At 49.5% G+C, this 24,952-nt stretch overlaps 1 protein-coding gene across 1 annotated transcript in view; it reads right to left on the reverse strand.

The window, feature by feature from the left end:
• The window catches only part of Add2 (adducin 2), a 34,876-nt gene extending 12,142 nt beyond the window's left edge, over positions 1-22,734 (reverse strand). Inside the window, exons 1-10 of the mRNA XM_032906175.1 lie at positions 22,494-22,734; positions 20,378-20,516; positions 15,121-15,272; positions 14,637-14,717; positions 11,678-11,827; positions 9,787-9,930; positions 7,166-7,264; positions 3,537-3,713; positions 1,115-1,372; positions 215-334 (exon numbers count right to left, since the gene is read on the reverse strand). Of these exons, the coding sequence (XP_032762066.1) occupies positions 215-334; positions 1,115-1,372; positions 3,537-3,713; positions 7,166-7,264; positions 9,787-9,930; positions 11,678-11,827; positions 14,637-14,717; positions 15,121-15,272; positions 20,378-20,516; positions 22,494-22,676 (1,503 nt within the window). The 5' untranslated portion in view covers positions 22,677-22,734. The remainder of the gene's footprint in view (positions 1-214; positions 335-1,114; positions 1,373-3,536; positions 3,714-7,165; positions 7,265-9,786; positions 9,931-11,677; positions 11,828-14,636; positions 14,718-15,120; positions 15,273-20,377; positions 20,517-22,493) is intronic.
• Positions 22,735-24,952: the final 2,218 nt, after the last annotated feature.

The following is a 24,952-nucleotide window of genomic DNA, read 5'->3' on the forward strand; positions in this document are numbered from 1 at the left end:
ATGTAAAGTAAGTGTGTAACATGTAAAGTAAGCTGCTACGTCAGTGGGTTACAGAGGACTGCCTTGTAAGTCCTGCAGGAGGCTCTGAGCCCAGGATGGAGTCCATACCCAGTCTCACACCAGGAGTACCAATGAGTTCCTCAATCCAGGAACTTGGCTTGCACTTCTGGGACTGCAGATTCCTTCAGAAAAGCAGGTAGAAGGGCAGACTCACCTTGTTCCTCATGTCCAGCACTTCTTGGGGGTCAGTGTAGAGAGGCACAAATTGGTTTGGGTTTTCGATCCGTATGGGCATGCCGCTGCTGGACTTTTCCACTTCATCAGCCTTCATCCACTGACAAGGCAAGTAAGGAGTTGGGTGTGGGCCACCCGGTGCTCCTCCCACTGGGGTGCCCCACCCACTAGCATGGAAGGTCCACAAGTCACCCAGAGTTGTTCTCTCTTCTTGGGTCAGAGCCAAGATGAGTAATAGATGACATAGATAGCAAGGATGGCCGGTGGGCCATAAAAAAAGCAAAACAAAAACAAAAATGAAACACCAGAGAGCAGGTCCCATGGTTACAGCACCTGCCCTTCAAGCACAAGGACCTGTGTGGATCCCCAGGAACCTGGATGGTGTGGTGATTCACCCATAACTCAGAAGGCATGGATGGGATTTCCAGAGCAAGTGAATCTAACCATATCAGCAAGGTATAGGCTTATTCTCAAAGAATACCATAGAAGATTATTCCATACATCAATCTGAGTCACATACATGTGAACCCGTGTACTTGCCAAGAAAAAAAAAAAGCACATTTATCTGTGAAAAACAGGAAAGAAAAAAAATGAAATAGAGATGTGTGTGAGTGAGGAGAAAGGGAGAGAGGAAAACGATCGGCCTGTCCTTCTCCTGGGTTTGTGTCAGACCCCAGGCCCAGGGTTCGACATGTCTCCCAGGACTTTCCCAAAGCCCCCTGTAGGCACAGGGTGAAACCCAGACCCCAGTCTCTCCTGAATCTGTGCTGATGGAAGTGCCCAGTTCTGTCTCCCTCCAGAGAAATCTGCTCCTTGTGCCCCAAACCTCAATACAGACTTGCTTCCCACCCCATCCAGGCCGGCCCGACATCCCTCTCACCGTGGTCTTCGGTCGGGGACTGCCCATATTCCTCTGCACCTCGTCGGCCACGTTCACCCTCAGGTAGGTGTTGGGAGTGTTAAGCCAGCGGGTCTTTTCCTTCTGCTGCTTCTGGGCGTGCTGGCGCAGGGCAGGGACTGGGACACCATCCTCTTCGAACACAAAGGCAGTGACTGTGGCTGGGATCTCCACTTCACTTTTGTGTTTGGTTTTCTCTTGGACGAAGGGGTGGCGGTACGTATAGCCTGTTCTGTAGCCCTGAGAGGACAGAACAGAGCCAGGTGTTGTGGGGGATAGAGGTCCACACCAGGACTTGGTTCAACCCCAAATATCCACCGGTTACAGGCCTTTCAAGTTGAGATGGGCTTAGTCACTCAGGTTTGTCAATCCAATTGTTCAGGAAGCTGAGGCAGGAGCATGACAAGTTCAAGGTCTGCCTGGACTACAAAGCAAGCCAAGACTAGCTGGGTAACTTAGTGAGCCTATGTCTCAAAATAAAGTGTGAACAGAAAGGCTGGGCAGTATAGCTCCTCGGGAGAACGCTTGCTTGTACACGTGAAACCTTGAGTTTAATCTCCAGCACATAAAATTTAACAAGTAATGAGGCCTGCTTAATGCTCATGATTTTGATGAATTTGTAAGTAGTGTTGCTTTCAGTGTTGATGGTGGTGTATAATTTTGCAGTGCGGGGCCTGGCATATCATGCCATATCAGACAGTCTATATACTGAGCTATACCCCCAGTAGCCAATATGTTTTTAAAGTAGCTAACATTAAGGTAAGATAACAAATTTAAAGTCATAAGTGTGTGTCCTTATAGACATGTGCATGTGTGCACACATGTATGTGCGTTTGCAAGTCATTAAGCTGGAAAGGAGATCATGAGCGAGGGAGGAAGAGGTCTTAAAGAAGCAAGATATGGAGAGTAACGTATAATGCGCGTGAAAGCACCAGTGGAAGGGGAAGCCCTGGGTCCTGCTAAGACTGAACCCCCAGTGAACTAGATTGTTGGGGGAGGGCGGCAAGTGGGGAGGATGGGGAGGAACACCCATAAAAAGGGGGGGGGATGTTTGCCGGAAACCGGAAAGGGAATAACACTTGAAATGTATATAAGAAATACTCAAGTTAATAAAAAAAAAAAATGTGAATCTAAGCACGCCGTTAAAAAAAAAAAAAAAAGAAGCGGGGACTGAGGGATGGATGATGAACAGCTAGAGGGTCATGGGTGGGCTCAGTAGCCAAATGGGAGGAATGAGAACAGTGTAGGATGCTATATATCTGTATCTATATCTATATCTGTATCTATATCTATATCTATATCTATGTCTATATCTATATCTATATCTATATCTATACCAGTATATACGGATATAGATAGATATAGATATAAATATATATGAATGACATTGCCATGAGGAAATCCACGTGTTACACATTAGTTTTTAAATATCAAAATACTTGTGACAGTAAAATGCCCTTGAACGCTCCTTTGTAGGAGCAAACCCTGATGTTATATAGAGCTGGCACCTGTCATCAACATTCCCAGGGAAATCTGATTGTGTTAGAACCCTCCTCTCTCTCTTCTCTGAAACTTTAAGTAGAATTATCTGCTTCCCTCAAAGCTTTGAAACCATTCCTGTAGGAAGCTACCCGCAAAGGCCTGGTGCTTCATTTGGGTGCAGTGACGCAGCACACGGTGTCCAGAGTCCCCTCTCACCACTAAAGGCACATTTCATCATTGCAAAGCCATCATGGTCATCCTAGCAACAGGGTGAGCAATGACTTGGAGGCGCTGAAGGAGGGAAAGTATTAATTATTGTAGTGGCCTTGACATGATTACATCAGGTGGCCTTGAGGGTGAGGGAAGGGAACCAAGCAGGACTGTTCTGAAGGCAGGCTTCATGTCTCACCCCTCTGAACTCGCTCCTCACTGCATCCCTCCCCTACCTCCTCTGATTCCCCGTGTTATTAATCCAATCATTAGCTCCATGAAGGAGGAGGCTGTCCTTTTGTATCTGTTAATGAACCATCCCGTCTAATTCCTTGTGAACTGGTTCATTCATTCACTGCCATAGAATAGAGTAACGTTGATGTTTGGAACAGGGAGCTAGTTGTGTGGATTAAAGCTGTGACATTAGGGATGATCAGGGCCAACTGCAGAGGCGGTGTGGGCTAATGGATATAGGATGATGGGGAGGGGCTGTGGACAGGAGGACTATGATTCCCATGGAGAGCATAGGCAGACGTGAGACCTTGGCAGAGGAAGGAAAAAGCAAGCGCTGGAGGAAGTGCAGCTAAAACTTGGAGGCCTTCACTAAGTAAACCATGACAGAGGTGGTTTTTGTCCCCAGCACTTTAAGATGTCTGGTTCTGGGTGCTCAGCCTCCACAGAGTGGTCTGAAGTACAGTACCAAGACACTCACTAAGTTGTCAAGCATCCTCATGAGGGCTTCAAATTCATGCTCTCCCAGCCGGCTCTTCTGCATGGGCCCAAAGGTGCTGCCGGCCCACTGCACAGAGCCCACCTCATGCGGACGGTGTTTCTCTTGCTCCAGGAGGATGAGGTTCTCGGTCCCCCCAGCACTGGACAGAGCCGACACCTGCAAAGAATCAGAGCACACGGGTGGGTGGGTGGAGTCCTTGGAACTGCCGCAGTGTGAACCAGAGGGCAGTGGGCTCACAGAGAACTTGGGATCCAGAAAGGCTTAGGGAACCTAAGGAAAATATCTGAAGACTTATGGAGCCGGCATTCATCGTCATGGAGCACAGTATCAGTAATTCTTCCTTGGGCTCAATTCCCAGAGAACCCAGAGAGGAAGAAATAACAAGTGTTAAAACCCAGGAATGAAACAGCACAGAGGACTGAATGTTCATTATCTGGGATACAACACACCAGAGAAGAAAAATGGTGCCTAGGATGTAGCACCCCAGAGAACCAAACAGTACCTAGGTCACAATGCCTCAGAGAAGAGGGGGCAGTGCAGGTGGATTCAGGCAACACATTTAATGATTCGGTCAGAGGTACGTGTACAGTGTGGGCCATTTAGATTAACCCTAAAAGCACTCACACATCTAGCCTCTGTTCTCAATTTGCATCCCTACCATTCAGATGTCCTTACTCGGATTTGGATTTCAGGGAGAAATCCTTGAAATGAGAGTCACTGGTGCTTTTCTGGTTGGTTGCCAGAGGGACGTGAAAGGGCAAAAACACATCAAGCCAGTCCTGAGCAGGAAGTGACAGCAGCCAGGAGGCTGTTATGGACCAGAACTAACATGTCTACCCTGTGGCTGCAGGTCAGAGGGTTAAACTGCCCAGGGGTCACTTCTGAGGCCTGAAACGGGAGAGGACTCTTCGCCGTGGACCTGTAGAGGACACAGCAATGTGTTCGCACCCTCACATCCGAGAAGACTGATGTCCTCACAGAAGCTCATTCATCAGAGTTGTGCTCTGATGATCTAATCTGCAGTGCCTGGTGTCTTAGGATGGGTTGGGAGTTTGGGTTGTGGCTTTGCTGGTGTTTGTTTCCACCATAGATAAAAGGATCCATTTAGTTTCCCGACAGATGCAGGCATCTAGGCAGCACCTTCAGTGCATGGCATTCTCCTGCACAACAACGGCCCTAACCCTGCTTCTTGGAGGCCAGCCCCTCAGACTTCCTCAGGTGAGTCCCATCACCCTGGGACAGGCAGACACCACAACACTTCCCAGTGCCTTTGTACTCAGGATATATGTACACATGTCTTTAACTGTCCCCACTGTCCCCTGCTGCCCCGGAGAGACAGTGCTTGGGTGAGTGTAAGAGGCAGACCTGGGTACCAGGGTGGCCGAGCGTCACACCACCTCCTCGCCCTCTGACTTTGGGCAGCTGTTTAGCACCTTTGGGTTCAATTTCCACATCCGACAACGAAAAATGGCGATGCCCTACCTCATGAGGAACCACTGAAGGTGATATGGCAAAGCATCTAGAATGTTCTGGAGCCTTGGGAGCACCACAGGATGCTGCTGCTAGTTTAACACTTACAGAAGGAGAGGCGGCCTCCCTGGGACTATTTGTTAATGGAGAAGGAAGAAGGGAGAGAGCACCCACGGCCTCGCCCAAGCTGCCTCCTTCCATCTCTTCCTCCAGCAGTTTCCATGGTGATGGGTAGCAGATGGGGAAGAACTGCCTGTGCCTCCCATCTGCCTCTCAGTGAGGGATGACCCACTTTTCCCAGAACTCCAAACCGATAGGCAAAGAAATCACCGTGTCCAGGAGAGCAGAGCAGGCGCCTGGGCTTGGGTCACAGACTTATCCACAGTCACATTTGCCTGTCCACCAAGGTCAGGGAGGAGCAGAGCCTATGGTAGACATGGAGCTTCAGAGCGGCCCGCCAGAGCGAAATCCTGACAGTAGCTGTAGGCCGTGACCCCGGTGTTCGTTTACGCCATAGTCCTCACTTCTGCTGTTCCATATCTTCTAGACCATCCCCTCACTCTAGAAGCCTCTCCATCTGTAAAACTGATGGAACCACTGGTGCTTTCCCAGATTGGTTGCCAGAGGGATGTGAGAGGGCAAAACCACATCAAGCCAGTCCTGAGCAGAAAGCGACAGCAGCCAGGAGGCTGTTATGGACCAGAACTAACAGCTCTGCCCTGCGGCTGCAGGTCAGAGGGTTAAACTGCCCAGGGGTCACTTCTGAGGTCTGAAATGGGAGAGGACTCTTCGCTGTGGACCTCTAGGGGACACAGCAGCAACTCTCCGTCTGTGCAGAGAGCAGAGGTGTCTCTACAGAGAAGAGCTTTTCCTGTGCGCTGTTTTCTCAGGAGCGCTTCTGCAAAGGTGTGTTAAGGACCTCTCTGCAATTCAGTGCGAGGAAAGGCAGAGTCTGCCCTAGAGAGTGAAGGCTCGGCCAGTTCTGAGGCCAGTCAGTAGCTAGATCAGTCAGCTGTCTCAGTTGAGGGAGAAGGTACCACATCAGACATGGCCTGGATCCAGGTCTCAGAGTCTAATTCTGACCACTGCTGTTCCTTGGGAGCCTCGCACCCTTCCACGTAACATTATCCATCTCCAGATTTACAACTGTCTCTGCAGCACTCCACTGTAAGGGTACCTCAGGGCTCCCCCACACTGCGGGGCTGATCTCACCCCAAGTGACTGAGAGAGGGAGCAACCTTCCTTCAGTGCCATTCTCCCAGGCCAGCCAGAGTGAGGCAGGAGGGCACCAGGTAGGTAGGACTTGTAGAGAGCTAGCTTGTCCTAGAACTGCAGCCACTATAGTGTCACTACCTCTCCTAGCCTGGAGAGACATTCCTCCCAGCCAATTCTGATCCATGCCAACACAAAGACTAATGGGCCTGTAGAGGCACATCTCTGCCCCAAAGAGCTGGAGATGGTGGAGCTAAGAGAACTGGGTTACGAATCTATCCAGGGCTGGATAGCGTACCCCATATCCCACCAACTCGAACACCACAGAATGCATGCCCTTGGCTGACCCTCACCACGGAGCTGCCTGTAAACCAGCATTCCTGGAGCTCTAGGGGCTCCATGGTACTGGCACTCCTTCCCAACGAGGGGACTTGGAGATGAGCTGGCTCCCTGTATACCTTTGCAGGCTGGCTGTTCTGGTTGCCATGACAACACTGACTGGCTCACTGTCATCTCTCTGTGCCTGGCCACATTCCCTGCCCATGTACAGCCTGCCTTCATTCCACCCCACTCCTTGGCAAAATGAGAGCAACCTTTCTCTGTGCCCCTAGTACAGCTTGGTGCAACAGCCACACCAGATGACACGGGAGCGGTAGGGCTTCTGTGTGCCTTGTGATGGTTTCCTCCAGCCTGACCTCAGGTCCCCTAGATCTGGGTAATACCAGTCAGTTACTGTGATGGATTCTTCCAGAGCATGGATCCCATTGTAATCAGGAAATGGCAGGAGTGTAAGGGAAGTGGTAATGGGCAGGGTGGTAAAGCAGTTTAGGAGGTCAGGACCCCATCTGACAACTAGCGGCGCCCACAGTTCCTGGGGCCCCATCAAAACGAGCGCCCAAGCTCACTTCCCAGGCCACCTTGCATACCTGTACCTCACACGCAGCCTGCAGGTGGAAGACCTTGTAGAAAGCTTCCTCCACGGTGTCACCCAGGGCGACCATACCATGGTTTCTTAGCACCAGAATCTGTGGAGGAGGAAAGAACCAGTCGAACCCAAGTCTTTGAAACCCCACTCCCAACTCCCTGGGCCAGCAAGATGGCTCTGTGGAGGAAGGTGCCAGCCACCAAGTCTGAAAAACTGAGTTCAATCCCTGGAACCCACATGGTGGAAGGAAAGAAATGACTCCTGCAGATTGCCCTCTGAACTCCAAGTGAACCGTGGCAGCTTAAACTAACTCCCCACCCTAACGCCCCCATGCATAAAAACTAAATAAACAAACAAATAAAACTGTATAATAAAAACAACCTTTAAAAAAGTCTTACTCCCAAGAGACTTTCCTCTTACTAAGACCAACTCCATACCACAGCCTGGAGCCCCTCCACAAACTTACTGTTCTTTCTCTCGTCAAGAACCCCACCACTAACCCAGGGGTGGTTTGAGGCCAGTGCACCCAACTGATTTAAAGCCGAGTCAGTGCAGTGAGTGACTGTTTTGGGCAATCCTTTGGTGCCTTAGAGAACTCAGAGGTCTGAAGAGGCTATGAGTGTTAGGTGAGCATAACCTTTCGATGCTTGGTAACGGGCTTAGATCCCAGAAGCAACCTCTGCAAGTAATTCAGTTGACTTCAGTCACATCCGGGAGGATGCGCTCTGAGAGGAGGCCCTGCAGAAACAGGCAGCCATATTATCATCTCTTTGGACCTCTGAGTTTTTGCTCCACAGACTTGGCTCCGACATCCACAGTCTACTTCGAATTGGCTTTTCGAATGAGGAAAGAGAAATGAGGAGAACTGGAGGCAGACTCTGGACCAGACCTGAGGTTCTCAGGGGAAATGGCTTCTGATTTGGCAGGGGCAGTGAGTAAAAAGGGTGAAGAGATCAGAAAGATGTTTAGATCAAGATTCCCCCAGGGTCGAGTTCTACGTCCTTCCCTGAAAGAAATATTCACGATTGGTTTTACCCTTAGCACGTTTGAAACCAGGTGAAACCCAAGTGGGAGCTGAGGCAAAGATCTATGCTTCCAAGCTTCCCCTGCAGAGGGCTGGGGCTCAGGCTCAGAGCGCCACATCCTCTAAGAATAGATGCAGTTCTTTCCTCTCCAATGCCCGAGACTGAGGAGCTCAGAGTTCAGGAGCATAAACGGAAGCACCCAGAACATCCTCCCTTGGATTGTCATAGGTGTGCTATTAACTATGAGGACTGCTGGGGACTCCTGGGGCTGCTGGGGCAGAAGTAGCAGCAGGGTTCCTCCTTCAAAGCAGAGACGCAGAGGCAGGAGCTTGGGAGAAGTGAGGCTCTGTCTCAAAGTTCTTTCCCCTCAGGTGTGCTAGTAGACGTGTTCAGACTTAAGCAGCACTGCAGCTCTGCCCTCTCACTAGTTGGTAACTAGTTGGTAACTAATAAGTGGAATTAGTTGACTAACTAATATAGTGCTCGGATTTGGGGAAACTGAAGAGAAATAGCCCATCTATTAGACATGGGGGAGAAAGCAGAAGGGACAACCTTTGCAGTAGGCAATTGGGCAAAAACGAAGTCATATTTAAAAAGTTTGTCTCCTAGAAATGTCTAAGGGAGCCTCCTCCATCCCCGAGGATTAGCTGGGAGGATTCTGCCTGGTGGTGTGAGGTGGGGTGGGAAGCAACCCCTGGAAGGTTCAACTGTGTGGGCTAAATTACAGCTATTCATAAATGAGGTATGATTTGGTAATCTGAGTGATGGAGAAAACAGTGACATACCAAGTCATTTAGTGTGCATTGCTAGGGGAGGGAGAACTGATTTTCTGATTTTATAAATATATGTGAAAAGCCTCAGAGAATGCATCAACATCTCAGAGCAGTGTGGGAGAAATGGCTTTAAAAAAAGTTTTCTTTCTAAAAAAAAAATCATCTAGGAAATTTGGACGCTGGAGAGGTAGCTCAGCGGTTAAGGATGCTTTCTGCTCTTGTAGAGGACCCAGGTTTGAGTCTGAGCGTTAACATCAGGCTGCTGGCAATCACCTGCAACTCCAGCTCCAGGGGATATGATGCCCCCTTCTGGTCTCCACATGCATTGCACACATATACAAATAAATCTTTAAAAAATGTCTACAAAATAGTCTCAATAAATACATGTTGCTTTTGTGATGTTAATTCTCTCCTCCCTCCCTCCTTCCTCCCTCCTTCCCTCTCCCTCCTCTCTCTCTCTCTCTCTCTCTCTCTCTCTCTCTCCCCCGTGTGTGTGTGTGTGTGTGTGTGTGTGTGTGTGTGTGTGTGTGTGTGTGTGTGATGAACCAGATCACCTGATTTTTGAGTTGTGGTCTTTCCTTAAACCTGGAGCTCACTGATGTACACTCAAGCTGATTGGCCACACAAACCCCAGAGATACAGCTCCCAGCACTGGGGTTATAGGTATGCAACTGCCATACCCATTAGTTTTTAATGTGTGTACTGGAGATGGAACTAAGGCCCTGTATAGCAAGCTCTTTGCCCTTTGAGCTGTCTCCCCAAGTCCTGTGACACTGGCATTTGACAGTACCACTCCACGTACCATCCCACCCCTAGAAACAAACCTTGCAGGTGGGTCCAAGGCACTTCTGCAAGTTGATTCGATCAGCTTCCTGCTCCATTTCCCCGTTGAAGTCATAGTAGGCCATGTCCCCCACCAGCAGGGCATTATGGGAGACAGGCAGGAGGCCACACTTCATAGCTGACACCTACAGGGAAACAATAGTTGCCTAGAAACTGCAGCCCAGGCCCAGCGGTGCACTGGCCCTCTCTCCTCAGAGCACAGCAGGCCAGCCCTGTTTTGAGGCCAGAGAGTGTGGGGTGGTCACAGGGAGGAAGAAGCCTGCACCACCCAGGCCTTTCTCACTGAGGGGTCTGAGGGCTTCTCCTTACTCTTGCCCATCACTCTGAGGCTCTGAGGACTGCTGGGCAGAGCACACCAAGGAGGGTTCTGGCCCAGTCCCAGCTTTCCTCTCATCTGTGACTCTGGGAGGAGGCGGGATTGGCAGAAATGTTTTCCTCCTTAGTATGGCCCTGGCACAGGATGAGTGCAAGGACCTAGGGCTAAAACTTTATGTCAACTCTTGACATAAGCTTGAGCCATTGTGGAAGAGGGAACATCAATTAAGAAAATGCTCCCAGCAGGTTGGCTCTTGGGCAAGCCTGTGGGCCTGTTTTCTTTTTTTGACGATTGATGTGGGAGGGCCCAGCTCACTGTAGGCAGTGCCACTCTGAGGTTGGTGGCCCTGGATGCTATAAAGAAAACAGGCTGAGCAAGTTATGGGGACCAAGCCAGTAAGCAGAGTTCCTCTGTGGCCTCTGCATCCGTTTCTGCCTCCAGACTCCTACGATGGGTTCTTGCCCTGACTTCTCTGAATGATGGATTACAAGTTGTAAGGTGAAACAAGCTCTTGGCTCCCTGTTGAGTGTGGCCATGGTGTGTTACCAACATACCAGACAAGTAGACCAATGGCGAGTCCTACTTCATTTCTTACCAAAAACAAATCGCCTTCCTGATCTTGCCTCACTGCCCCAAGTCAGCCTGAGACTGCAGAGACCCTCAACACAAACACATCACTGTCGTGGTCCCAGTTCAGGGGTGTCTGTACACCATGGCCTGTGTGTTTCCCTCAGAATCAATAGGCTGATGCCATGTGCTCACCCCTAAAGCTATGTGGTCTGTGCCAGCAGAGGATGATGGCCAAGGCGATGCCCAGTGTCACAAGTGACTCTGTAGCGTCCTCCACACATGGAGAGGTGGCTCGGGTACTACCTGTGACCTGTGATCATTCCCTCGTCTTGTCCCCAGTGTTACTGTACCCTTCCCCAGATCGCAGCTGCCCGGAACTATGGAAAAGTCTGTAGTCACTTCCCACCTCTCCTCCGGGTCGCGCAGAGGCAGGGCAGCCCGAAGCCCAACCACACTGACTTGGGTGGACACTGGGGAGGTGCGGTTGCCTGGCTGAGTTCCCAGCTGTGGCCACAGCAGAGGGGAGTCTGTGAAATAAACGTTTCCCTCCTTCATGCTTCACTAAGACCTCAGTGCATGAAAAGAGGGCTGGACTAGAGTCCTAAGCTGAGCATTCACTCTCTTGGCCTGAGTTCCAGATCTTTCCACAATTTTTATCTTTTATCGTTATTTTATTTTTTATTTTATGTGTGTGGTACTATGCCTTCATGTTTGTCTGGACATCACATGCATACAGTACCCAGAAAGGCCAGAACGGAAGGTGTCAAATTTTCTGGAACTAGGGTTACAGATGGCTGTGAGTGGCCATGTGGCTGCTGAGAATGAAACCAAGGTCCTTTGGAAGAGCAGCGCTTAACTACGGAGCCATCTCTCTGTCCCCTTTCCAGAAATCTTAAATGATGACATTGCTATACTCCAGATGGTGTCTGCTCAGGGAGAAACAGGTACTCTGGGCTGGCACCCACAGGAAGCCTGGCACTACTCACCGCTGCTGTGGCAGGCGTGTGCAGGTGGATGGCACACCGCACGTCCGGCCTGGCCGCATAGATGGCTGAGTGCAGACTGAAGCCGGTGGTGTCCACTGGGAAGCAACTGCTGCCCTTCTCCACGACCTCTCCCAGAATGTTCACCTTAATCTAGGCAGTAAAGAAGAGACCAGACTCAGGGCTCCTGCCCTCTTCCACACATGAGCCCAGTGCCTTCCCCAGTTGATGTCCACCACTCCAGACCACAGGAGTAATGGCTGGCCTCGGTGTGGGGGCACAGCAATGGGGAGTCCTGTCTGTGGGGAGTCTTAGGGGTGGCAGGTGGATTGTACAGGGTAAGTGGTGGAGCCATTTCTCAGACTTTGTTACGCATTGTTTCAGAAGCTGTCAAAATAGGTTCTAACAGAGAAAGCAACACTTCTAGCCATTTCCCAAATGATGGCCAGGCTGTGGTCCACATACCCCACTGTGGGTAATGAGCTAGAAGACAGTGATAGAACCCTCCAGAAGCAGCTTAGAGGAATCGTGAACGCCAGCAGAAACCTTCCCCGAGGAAGCCATGTCAAAGCTGAGCCGTCTCATTTGTGAAACATCTTCGTACACAAAGGTAAAGAGAATGAGGTTCAACACCTTTCACCGGTCACAGAGAAGGGACCGAGGAAAAGATGTCCCTTTCTTAGCCTGTTTCCTACTCCAAGAGACAAGCAGGTGGCTTGGCTAAGAAATGTCACACACAATATGTGCGTAAGGAACAGCAAGGGAGAAAGGAAGGGGAGGAGGAAGGGGATGGGGGATGGGTAGACCAGAGTGGGAGAAAGGAAGGGGAGAGTGGGAGATCATGAGAGAGCGAGAAAGAAAGAAATAAACAGAGACACACGCACAGTGAGTGCTGGTGGGAGAAAGAGCACATACATGTATGCATGTGTGTTTGTGTGCACACAGGCATGCGCAAACACACACACAGACACACACACAGACACACAGACACACTCACACACACAGAGTGGATATTGCTATTGGCTGCCTATGGTGTTCCTACTTAACAAATGGATTCACAGAGCACCAGTGTCACAGAAGGGCTTTCGATGACTGGTACAAGACAAGTGACCTTCTGCATGGACATTTCATTCTCAAGGTGCCCCCACCAACCCTCCAGCACACTGCAAGGTCCACCCCTCAAAGGCCCAAGTCACCCAACACAAACCTGAATTCAGAGGCGAGATCTTCCTAACCCCTGTGTGTGTGACATTTCTTAGCCCCTGTGGTTCTCAAGCTTCCTGGCGCTGTGACCTTTAATGCAGTTCCTCATGTTGTTGTGACCCAACCAGAACGTTATTTTGTTGCTACTTCATAAATGTAACTGTGCTGCTGTTACACGACCCCCAAAGGGTTATGACGCACACGTGGAGAACTGATATCCTGACACTTTAGTGAGCATGCGCTCTGGTCCTCAGGCACTCTGCAGTCCTGGGCTCACATGAATACAATTATACCCTACACACTAACAAGTTAGGTTTTAGTTTCTTAAAAAGGAAGGAAGGAAGAAAAAAAAGAAAGAGAGAGAGGGAGAGAGAGAGAGGGAGAGAGAAAGAAAGAAAGAAAGAAAGAAAGAAAAAAAGAAAAAAAGAAAGAAAAGAAAGTCACTATTAAGTTGTCCCTCAAAACAGGAAGCCCCTATGACATCCAGACTAACACTCAAGGAAGCTCCACGAATGGTGTCACACCCCATTCCCAAAAGCCCACAGACAAAAGAGGGACCACAGGTCAGTGACATCGTGGTATGGGAGTGACCCACAATTGTACTGGGTGCTAATAGCACAGGAGTAGCATCCAAGAGGCCCCACTGCAAACCTCTCTATGGACTGTGTTTCCTGGGTTAGCAGTGGCCTGGCGCTGGTGTGACAGCAGCTCCTCCAGCCCTCGCCCCTTAAAACAAATGCATGTGCTCAGCCTGGTTCCCCGGTTCCTCCGAGTGGCCCAGTCAGAGTCCCCTCTGGCTCACATGTTCCTTATCTCATCATTGGGCCTGTGACTTGCATCATTCAAGATCTCCACAACCCAGTAAGACAGTGGCCAGTCCATCTGGTGCCTCTGACTAGAAGAGAACTCTGAGGACTTCCCCAGAGGCTCAGGCTTGGCTTTGGGTTCTGCTGCTGTGCAAATTTACAAAAGAAGCCCATTGTTAGGACATTGCAGGGAGTGACACCGCGTGATTTCACCTGCTCCTCTCTTCCCCATCAACCACATTACCCTTTGACTGTAGGAGCTGAACATCCACACACAGCAGCCCAGGGTCTGTCCACACCCCACACTACCTCCTGCTGGAGACTTCCACAAGCCTGTGGAGTCTTGCCCACACCTCAGAGCATCTCCTGCTTGTGATTCCTCTCAAGTTTGCAATGTGGGGTCAGAACCCACTGCAGTCAAATACCAACTGCCGCTGCCCCAGGGACCCCTCTCCAGATCCTCAAACTACCCTCAGCTGCCAGCCCAGCTGATCAGCAGGCCCACCTAGCAAGCACACAAGCCCAGAATTGCAATTGTCCTGATGTCTGCTGGCCTCCACACCTCTCTTAGAACAAACTGTGAGCAAAGGAAACATTGTCTTGCTCTTACCTCCACATTCCAAGTGCTGAGTCACACTTGCAAGGCTCTTGTTCTCCTGCTCTAGTGCGTCCCCATCCAAGGAAGCTTTCCTCTCTGACATGTGGTCTAACCTCAAGCCGGGAGTCTACTTGGGACCCCAGGCCCATTCCGTCCTCCCTCCCACTGTGTTTGTGGCCTGCATCCTGGCCACATCACGCTCTAGGCACCCACGTGGCCATTTATCTTCTCTGCCCAGGGAGAGTGTGAGCCTCTCAAGGAACAGAGCAGTAGGCTCTACCGTGGAGATGAGCTGCCCCTCCATGGTCAGATGAGTATTTAATAAGGGTTCACACTGATGCTGGGGCATACTTACCAGGCTGGATGCCGTGACCTCACTGCAGGAAACCCCTTTGGGGCTGATCAGGAAGTGGTCCTGCTCCTTGCTCACTCTCAGCTAGGAAGACAGACAAGAAACTCAGTGCTAAGCAGACAGGGAGCTTCTACAATACTGTTAAATCCTTTTCTCCTTGAGCTCACTGCACCAAGGCTTCCTCTAGTGAACCCTCCTCCACAGAGAGATGAGTCTTTCTTTAAACTGTGAAAATGGAGCTTCCAGAGGAATCTCACAAAGGTTAGGCACAGCCCTAAATATAGGAGCTGGTTCCCACCCAAAGAGGTACCAATGGGGTGTGTGTGTGTGCGTAGGAGGAATCCCTTCTGATGACCACAGAAGAGGTGAGTGGATTTTAACCAAGGGCCACTAACAGTGATTGACCATGCTAAGAGTCTGGACTTTTCCCTTCAGGTTTTGTGGGAATAGGAGGATGGGGAATGGGCACAGGGCATCTGCTCCTCACCGTGACATAGGTGTCGCTGAGCTGCGCCCAGCCATAGAGGTCCAGGAGACGGTAGACACTGCTGATCTTGCACCGCATAAGCCTCTCCCCCTTGGCCAGGTTCAGGGAGTCGGCAGTGTGGAGGTCATTGATGGGTGTCATCATGGAGAAGTCTGTAGGGATGGGAGGGGACAGTGCATCTCCCTGAGGACAAGAGTCCCTACCAGCCAGTCTGGTCCTTGTCCTGTGCCCCGCTAGCTCTCACTGACTGATGCCACCAGCCAGAGGATCGAGCAGCCCTTGACTCACTCCTAGAGGAAGAAAGGCTAGAGAGTGGCCATGTGTGGCTCGAAGCCCTCTCTCTGCTTGACTGAGTGAGGCTGGTGCTGCTTTTGGAGGAAAGCCAGGAGCTCGGGTGGCTCATTACTTCACCAGCCTGCACTCATCTACAGGTTCCACCCTAGCACTACACAAAGTCATGGTGGTGATGCACGTCTGTAATCTCAGCACTCACTCAGGAGATGAAGGCAGTGGAACCAGAAGTTTGGGATTATCCTGGACTACAGAGCAAGTCTGAGAGACCCAGCCTGGGCTACAGGAGCCTCTCTCTCAAGGAAACAAAATAAACAAAGCCACATCACGTCTCAAAGCCATGGACAAAGAGTTCTCCAGAAACCCTCAACCGGAGCATCGGTCAGGTAAGTGCAGAATGGCTTCTGAGTTGGAATGTATGGAGGTGACATTGGCGTTGGGCAGAAGGGCTGCTGTCATTGTGTTTTGAGTGACCATGCAACAGAACTTACTCTGTGGCTGGGAAACATGGCACATCAACCAGGAAGACACTTCTTCAATTTCTCTCCAACTCATCATTGAGAAACACAGACTCCAAAAGCCATGGCTGACTAGAGAGCCACAGCGTCTGGTGGCATGTGTCTGTTTCTGTTGGGACAGGTAGCCAGGCAGTCACGTGCTGCTTTTCTCTAGGGATTTGAGGGAAAGTCTGAGAGATTTGGAAATGGGCCCCAGGGAGAGGGGACTAGCAACTTGTCCCCAGGGCACCCAGATGCCAGAAGCTGATCGGTAGTCTGTTCCCTTAACAATGATGTCACTGCCTATGAGCTTCAGGGGAGCAGAGGAAGGCGTACAAGTTAAGGGCTAGAGAGATGTCAGCGATCACGAACATTCGTTGCTCTTGCAGAGGCTGAGCTCAGTTCCCAGCATATTCCCTATGTCAGGGACATACATTTACACACACACACACACACACACACACACACACACACATATACACACACACACTCACACACACAGACACACACACACACAGACACACTCACACACACACACACACACACATGTGCGCACACATACTACATTTTCCTTTAAAAAGTACATTGGTTAAATAAAAAATTAAAGGTCATGTTATCATTATCAAAGTGTTATTTTGTCAGGACTGGCTAGGTATGGTAGCACATTTCTGTGATCCCAGCACTCAGGATGTCAAAGTGGGCGAATGAAAGTCATTCTGGGCTACCCAGTGAGACCCCATCTCAAAACAAACAAAACATAAAGAAAACATAGCCTAAGTACAAAGAGAAATGAGCAAAAGTGAAATGGATGGGCCAACCTTTACTTTTGACAAAATCCAATGAAAATGGAAATATAAATTAAATTAAGTGTCTTGGAGACTGCCTTCAACTATAGATCATTTAAAAATAATAATATTAGGTTGCAAAAAGCTCTCACTAAATCATTGACATGGAACTTAAGACCTTCTAATTCTATGTAGCCTGACATTGACGGATCTGTAGAAGAATGATCATCCAACAGCTTGGCAATGAGAAAAGACAGCTCATGGAACAAAAGCCAGACCAAGTGGGGCTGCTGCCCAGTGTGTGCCTGACGTGTGTGCAGCCGTGGTTCATGGATATAAACATAGACATATCTAGGAAGAGGGAATCTTATCTGGGGAATTGTGTCCATCAGACTGACCTCCACTCAAGTCTGTAGATACATTTTCTTGCTTAATGATTGGTGTGGGAGGGCCCAGCCCATGGTGGGTGGGGTCACCCTTGGGCCGGTGGTCCCGGGTTATTCAAAAAGCAAGCTGAGCAATCAGCAAGCAGCCCCCTCCATGACTTCTGCTTTAGTCCTGCTTCCAGGTCCCTGCCCTTCATGATGAGTTTCTGCCTGGACTCCCGCAATGATATTCTGACATGTAAGCAAAACAAACCCTTTCCTCTCGATGCTTCTGGTGAGGTGTTGGTCATAGCAATAGGAAAAAAACTAGAACATAAATAGTACAAAACCAAAGTCAGTCGGATGTGGTGAGGTCCACCCGTAATCCCAGTCCTAGTGAGGCGAAGGCAGGAGGGCTGAGAGTCTTGGCCACTCAGAACTATGTGACTAGACTCTGCTCCCATTTCCTCCCACAAAAGGCTAGGATGTAGCTTGGGTGAGCAGTGCTTGTCTGGCATGTACAAAGCTCTGGGCTTGATCCCTGTTGTTGGAAAAGAAATTAGTAATAGGAAAAAATTTAGAACTAATAAGCAAATACAAGAATCAGAATGTAAGACCTCTGAATAAACAAATATGACTTATTCAATAAGGGAAACTGAGAACACAGTGCAGCCGAAGCCGGCACAAAACCCAGCCACCAATCAGCACAAGACCTAACAATAAAAGGAGTATTGTAAGTCACTTCATCTTAAAGAGAGTCCATCAAAATAGATAACTTCATACAAAATATATATGATCAAAATTTGCTGACACAGCACAAAATAAAAATTTAAATGCTGAAAGAAGTAAGCAACAGGAGTTTCTGAAAATGTTCTTGATCTCTCAAAATATGTGGTGGGTTGCTCCCAAGGATCAGCTGGTTAAGGTTGAACTCTGGTTTCCACATGCATGTGTGCTTATATATGAACATGAGTGTACACCCATGTACGCGTGCACGCACGTGAACACACACACACACACACACACACACACACACACACACACACACACACACACACACGAGACCAGAGATAATTTAGAGCCTTTATTTAGAAGTCTGCTACTATAACTCATTGTGACAATTGCTCAAGGGGAAAAAAAGGAATCAGTGGCCCCAATGCATCATGTTATAAAGCTCAAAAATCTATTTCTGCAGAGAGAGCTATGATGAACTAGAAAAAAAAGATATTTTATCAACATGAAAAAGAATAATGATCTCAAGTTCTGTGGTGACAGAATTTCCATTAAAGTCAGATGCAAGACAAGGATGACCACTCTCTAAATTATTAAATACCATCCTAAAGCCTGAGGGGATAAAACCAGAAAACTAGAAAAAATAAGCCCAAAGGCAAAACGCTGGCAGACAAAGGCAAAACGTCAATGTTTGCAGACTATGTGATTCTCTATATACAAAAATAAGATGGCTCAGAGGGGGAAAGTGCTTTGCTGCCAAGGGGCTCCCATGGTGGGAGGAGAGAACTAACTCCTGTGGGCTGTCTGCTGACCTCCATAAACATATTGTGATATATATACACACTCACAAGCACACGTATGATAATACACACACATGCACACACACATGTATATAAATAAATAAAATAGTAAAATGGTTTTAAAACTCAAGATAATATGCGCACATATATTCAAGAAGAAGTTGAATAAAGATTCATTTATGACGGCTAAGCCCCTGGATTAAGACATAGTCAGATCATATGAAAACAACTAGAAGCATTCTGGGTGGGAATCACAGAGCTAGCATAAAGCATACCTTGTTTCTGTATATTCTAAATCAGTTCTTGAAAATATTTTTTAAACTATCTCCTACACACTAGGTAGAGTATTCTAGAGCCAACCATGCACACTTAACCCATGGAAGCTATATTCTAAAATAAAAATAAAGAATTCCAACTCCTCTACCAAATCAATACCAATGCAATTCCAATCACAATCCTAAAAGGATGATTTTAAAGTGGAGGAGAATAGAGCTTGACAAAATAACTCCAAAATTACTTTATAGAATAAATTTGCACAGAGATTAAGATAAATTGGTGACTACAGTCCTTTGACCTATTGTCTAGGCACGTGGCCAACATGGAAATCACAAAGGAAAAACAACAGAGGCTCTGTTCTGTAACAATGTGTTCTACAACATAACAAGTGTTATGAACAAAGTTAAAAGACAAAAGAGAAATTGAAAAATGACTGTAATCTTTTTGACAGATCGTAGGGAAATAGCATTAATTTATAAAGATTGAAAAACCTACTCACAACATACTAATAGAAAAATTGGCCAAGTATGGCCAAAATTGGTACAAGCATTTTGCTATAAAGAAAATCACAAATGAAGGCTTAGGTAGAACCTGTTTCAGGGGGCAGGGGGGAGCAGTAACCAACAGTCTGAGACAAGATGGAGGAAGGGTCACGTCCACCTCACTCTGTTGAGAGCAAGGCTGGCAAACCTTCCTCCAGGATGGCGAAGGGACAGAATCTACACCATGCACGACGCCTCCAAACTCATATTTGCATCCTCCCAGCCATTCTTACAATTTCTCTTCAGAAGACAGTTGTGCACGTAGCATCAAATTAATCTACCAGGATGCCTACCACACTGTGATTCATAATAGTGAAGACATGAGCACAATCTAAAACTCCAGTAAGGAATGATTGATTCATCAACACGCATCCACAAACATTAATGCAGAACCCTATTTATGATGCAAAAATTTGTTTGATATACCATTAAAATATGTCTTATTCTTGCTTTCCATAATCTGTCTATATTAAACAAAAAAAGTTTAAAAGATAGATCAAAATATTGCTGAGAGTGGTCTTGGAGTTCTCAAAACACAACCAAGTGGGTTTTGGCTTCTCTTTCTCAAATGTTTCCTTAGTTGTGGCCATCGCCCTATACATGAGAGTCACATGCAGCTTCCAGGCTGTGGGCATAGCCACACAGTCCGGGAAGGGAGCCCGCACATAGTCGTAGCTCCTCTCACTGCTCAGTGGCGATCACCCTGGCTGGTCCCCTGGCTCCACTCACCCTCCCATCCCCTGAATTACCCCCACCCTCCCCATCCCTGGCATCCTGAACAATTCTCCCGCGGGTCTTTAATTCACAGCAACATCAGAAGTAGAGCCAGGCATCTCTTTGCTCAGACCTGCTAATGCAACTGCAGCTTGGCCATTGCCTAGCAACCAAGCTGCTTCTGGTGCTTTCTCCTCCCTTCCCTACCACAGCCCCCTTCCTCTGCTCCTGGCAGACACCCAGGCACCCACGTACTCATGGAAGAAGCTGGGAAGACTGCGTGGGAGGTGCTGGCCATGAAGTCCGCGATCTGTCGGAGGGCCCAGATGTTGGAGGAGTTGTTACCCTTCTTCATCTGCTCCTGGATGAGGCCTTCCAGCTCCTCCCTGAAAGACTGCAGCAGAAGGGGTTGGTGCCCTGGTTCTCACGGAGGGCCGAGGGCCCAGCAGACCCTCACGAAAGGGTGCGGCCCCACAGGTCCCCAGGGATTGGTGCCCAGCTCCTTGCAAAACTGAGGACGGTGTAGGTCCCTAGGAGCTGAGTCCACAGCAAGTCCCAAGGGGCTGGTTGCTGAGCTCTGCACAGGGCGTGATCTCCACCCACTCCCTTCAGCTCCTTCACAGGAACACCGCTCCTGCAAGGGCCCAGGGGGCTGCTCTTCCAGCTCTTCAGTAAGGGCCAAGGACCCCGAGGGATCCCCAGATGCAGATTCACTAGGGCCCCAGGTGCCCCCCAGTTTGCTGGGTAGGTATTCAGGAAGACTCTTATAGAGAACCTAGAGCCCCGTTTCCTGTAGAGCTAGCCCAGATTCCAGCTCCCTACTGTATGAGCAATGGCCAAGGCTATACCAGTCACGGGCAGGACTTGACTTTAGAGGGAATTAACGGAATGAGCGAGTATGCCCCTCCCTCCCCGTTAGCACACCCAGGGCTCTTCTCACACATCTGTATTCTTACTGATTGGCTAGGAGGAGAGGGAGGGGTGGAGGACCTCTGCAGTGCCTCACACTGTGACGTCCTAGTCCTATGCTAAGCTCAGGTTTTCATCCTACTTGGAGCTGAATCTCTGGTCTTGCTGGCCAAGGGGCAAGAGGAAGCGTGAGAGGAACAGGGAACTACAAACATTTGAGGAACCTAGGAATGGTGGTAAAGAACCAGGGGTCCTGCATCCCCATATCCTGCCTCACTCACTACCCATGGCTGGAGATGCTCTATTCTGCCACCCCTCCCTCTGGGTGTCTAGGGTTACCTGACCCTAAGGCCTTTAAGTATCTGCTGTGTTCCTCTAGGCCCCTGACGTGTGCCAGGAAGGCCCGAGGCTCATTCCTGTCCTTCTGAGCAGTCTGCTTGCTCCTGGTGAAAAACTGCCCACAGACCATGGGATGTGCTGTTCCCAAGGCCCCCGAGAAGCCACTTCCCTCCCTGTGTCCTACAGAGCCCCAAGTGCTGTCCTCCTCCTTTTTCTCACTGCTTCTCCCTTGCTCTTCTTCCCCACACAAGGGTCAGCAGCACTCTTACCTCCTCAGCCATCCATCTTTTCAGTGCACTGCCTACCTGGGAACGAGCTCTGAGATCCTGTGAGACAGGCCCGAACCCACCCTGGTCTGGAGACTCAGGAGCATCTAGTTCAGGCTGGCCCCTGTCCCCTTCCTCAACCCTGGCTGGACATTCAGGTGCTACTCACTCTAGAGTGAGCAGATATTCCATGCTACTCAGCAAAGGGAACCCTAGGCCAGCCCCATGGCAACCCTTCCTCCAGCTCACATGGTCCTATCTGTTGCCTGTTGCAGGAAAAGAGGACTGATAACCAAAGCCTAAATGGAGCACAGGAAACCAGGTCAGAGGGCGTGTCTCTCTGCCACTTTCAGAATCCATTCATATTCCCGGGCTTGCCCTTGACCAGTATTAGAGAGTGTGGTGGTTTGTACATGATAGTCCTAGGGAGTGGCACTAATAGATAGTGTGGTACTGTTGGAGTAGGTGTGTCACTGTGGGTGTGGGCTTTAAGACCCCCATCCTAGCTGCCTGGAAGTCGGTCTTCTGCTAGCAGCCTTCAGATGAAGATGTAGAACCCTCCTGTACCATGCCTGCCTGGATGCTGCCATGTTCCCACCTGGATGATAATGGACTGAACCTCTGAGCCTGTAAGCCAGCCCCAATTAAATATCATCAGTTATAAGAATTGCCTTGGTCATGGTGTCTGCTCACAGCAGTAAAACTCTAAGACAGGGAGGGAATCAAGCACACAGCCAGGTCCATCTTGTTCAGCAAGCCTAAACTGCCAAGACCCTGAGTGAGGGATGAGAGCCAGAGCCACTGGTCTCTTGAGTCTCTGGGAAACCAGCCCTCCCTGCCCTGCCCTGCCCACTCACAGGGCTCTGCAGGATCATGGTGACCCGTTTCTTCTGCTCCATCAGGTTGAAGTCTTGTCGCAGGTCAGCTGCACGGTTGCGAAGTCGCAAGTATTCAGGGTCATCCTCAGAGAACCGGTCAAAGTAGTGCTGCCCCTGAGAGGGTGGCGGTGAGGCCGCCTCGGGGACTGTGTCCTCACTCATGCTCCTGCTAAGGCTTCAGTCCACTCCTGGAACCCTGTAGAAGAAGGACAGGGTGAGCTCCCAGTGGGCCAGCTGCTTGCTAAGGCAAAGGGTGGTGTGATTCACCATGTCCTGTGGCTATTTCCAAGTGGGAAGGCAGGCTGCCTCCTGGGCTGATGACCCCTAGGGGCTGCTAATGCACCATCAGGTTCTGTGCAGGCAGGTGTCCAGTCTAATTGGTCCCACTGGCACGTCAGGGGAGACTTCCTAGGTGGAGTATAAACATGGCCTGCAGACCTTTCCGGCTCTTTCTGTGTTGAGCCCTCACAGAGTCAGGCAGGAGCTATTCTGATCCATGGTACTTTAGTAGAATGGTGTAGTGGACTGTAACGGGCTGGGGTGTAGTTAAGAGCAAAAAGTACTTGCCTAGCACATCTAGGCCATGTCTGGCATCTGTGCCCAGCATCCCAAACAAATCATATAAATACCCTTTTCTTTTTGTAGGCCTCCTCAAAAGCTTATGGTCCAGAAATTCACAAAAGAACACTACCGCCAGGAGCAGGGGATGCAGCTCAGTTAGTAGAGTATTTGCCTGGCCTGCTCCACACCACATAAAACAGGGTATGGTGGTGCATGCCTACAATCCCAGCACTCAGGAGAGAGAAACAGGAGGCTCAGAGATCAAAGTCATTGGCTACATACAGAGTTCAGGTCCAGCCTGTGCTACGTGACACTCTGTCCTCAAAAGCAGCAGGCGCCACCTGGCGGTCCTATTGAGCAGATGTCTGACAACATTAAAGATGGAGGACAAGAGGCTGGAGGTCAGGAAAGAATGGGGAGGAGGAGGAAGGAGGGAGGGATGAAGGAAGAGGTGGAGGAAGGGAGGCATGGAGGGAGGGAGGAGGGAAAAATCTCTTCAAGTTCTAAAACAGATTTGGCAGTGTGCAAGTCAAATGAGGAGTACTTGGGGACATTCAAATACAGGGTCCCTTCCATCTAAGCCAAGGGTATCTGCCTTTGGGCTTCTCTAAGCCAAGTTCATCTACAAAGTTCAAGCTTGAGACTCTCACAGTTGAGTTATGGAAAAAAAGTAAAAAAAAAAAAAAAATGCCCAAACCAAAAAAACCCAGTGCTTTAAATAAGTTTATGATCTTGTATGGGGCCTGTGCATAGCTGTCCAGGGCCTCACGTATGTTCTAAATGGAGAAGAGAGGTCTGCAGCTGGGGGCCATCTCGGGTGAGCAGGTCTGGACTGGAAGTCAGGGCCTGTACTTTGAACAGCTCTGTCCCTTGACACCTGCGTGTGTTCAGTGGGTCTCTTTCCCTCTCTGCCTCGTCTTATCCGTCTCTCATTGAGCGGTGAGCAGAACGACCATTCATGGTTGTGAAAGTTGGAGGCAGATAGATCCACGTAGATCTGGGTGTCATGGGGGAAGGGGACTTCCTGGCTCCCCATCCCTAGGAGCTGAACACTGTGCCTCCACTCTGCTCCCGTCCAGCTCATCCTGGAACTTTGTGGTAAGAAGGAATGGGAAGACAGGTGCAGAGGACACAGCCATGAAGACACGGATGGGGCAGCAGGTTCTCTGGGCTGTAGCCAGGAGTCCTCCCATGGCTCCTCCCCATTCTGCTGCCACTGCTCTACCTGGTACCAATCTCCACAGCACTTTCAAAGCCCTAAACCTTGGGTGTTTTGGAATAGAACCAAGCAGCCCCGCCCTGTGCATACCCTGGTGTGATCATGGATATATGACTACCTATATCCTAACACACATCCTTGTAGGACTCTAAGTCACCAGTTCCAGAAGCACCAAGCTTTCTGCATCCCTGGGCCTGAGATGATGTGGCCCAACACAGCAGGTCCTGAGGCCTCCTGACTTCAGTCCACTCTGTTCAACAGAAAAGCACTGGCCCATAACTGCCCTGCCACAACTGGCTGCCCTCTGGCCATGGTTCTAGATGTGCGTCCATAAGGGTGGCTAACTCTGCCCCCATGGGACAGAGATTCTGTGAAGTAAGGCATCCCTTGTGCTGCTCCCTTCCACAGTACTGGTGGTCACCAGTTGCCTGCAGATGGCTTAGTGGGTAAGGCAGCAATGTTGAAACAAAACCCCTTGGGTTCAAACTCAGCAATACCACTTAGAAGCCCTGTGGTCTTTGGCCAATTCACTTAACTGTGCCAAGCAACAGTTAAAGGATAGCAAACTCTGTGTGTGTGTGTGTGTGTGTGTGTGTGTGTGTGTGTGTGTGTGTGTGTGTGTGTGTGTACTTAAGACAGGGCCTGGTTCATGGCAGCT

The sequence above is a fragment of the Rattus rattus genome, chromosome 6, assembly GCF_011064425.1.
Source record: "Rattus rattus isolate New Zealand chromosome 6, Rrattus_CSIRO_v1, whole genome shotgun sequence".
Taxonomy (NCBI): Eukaryota; Metazoa; Chordata; class Mammalia; order Rodentia; family Muridae; genus Rattus; species Rattus rattus.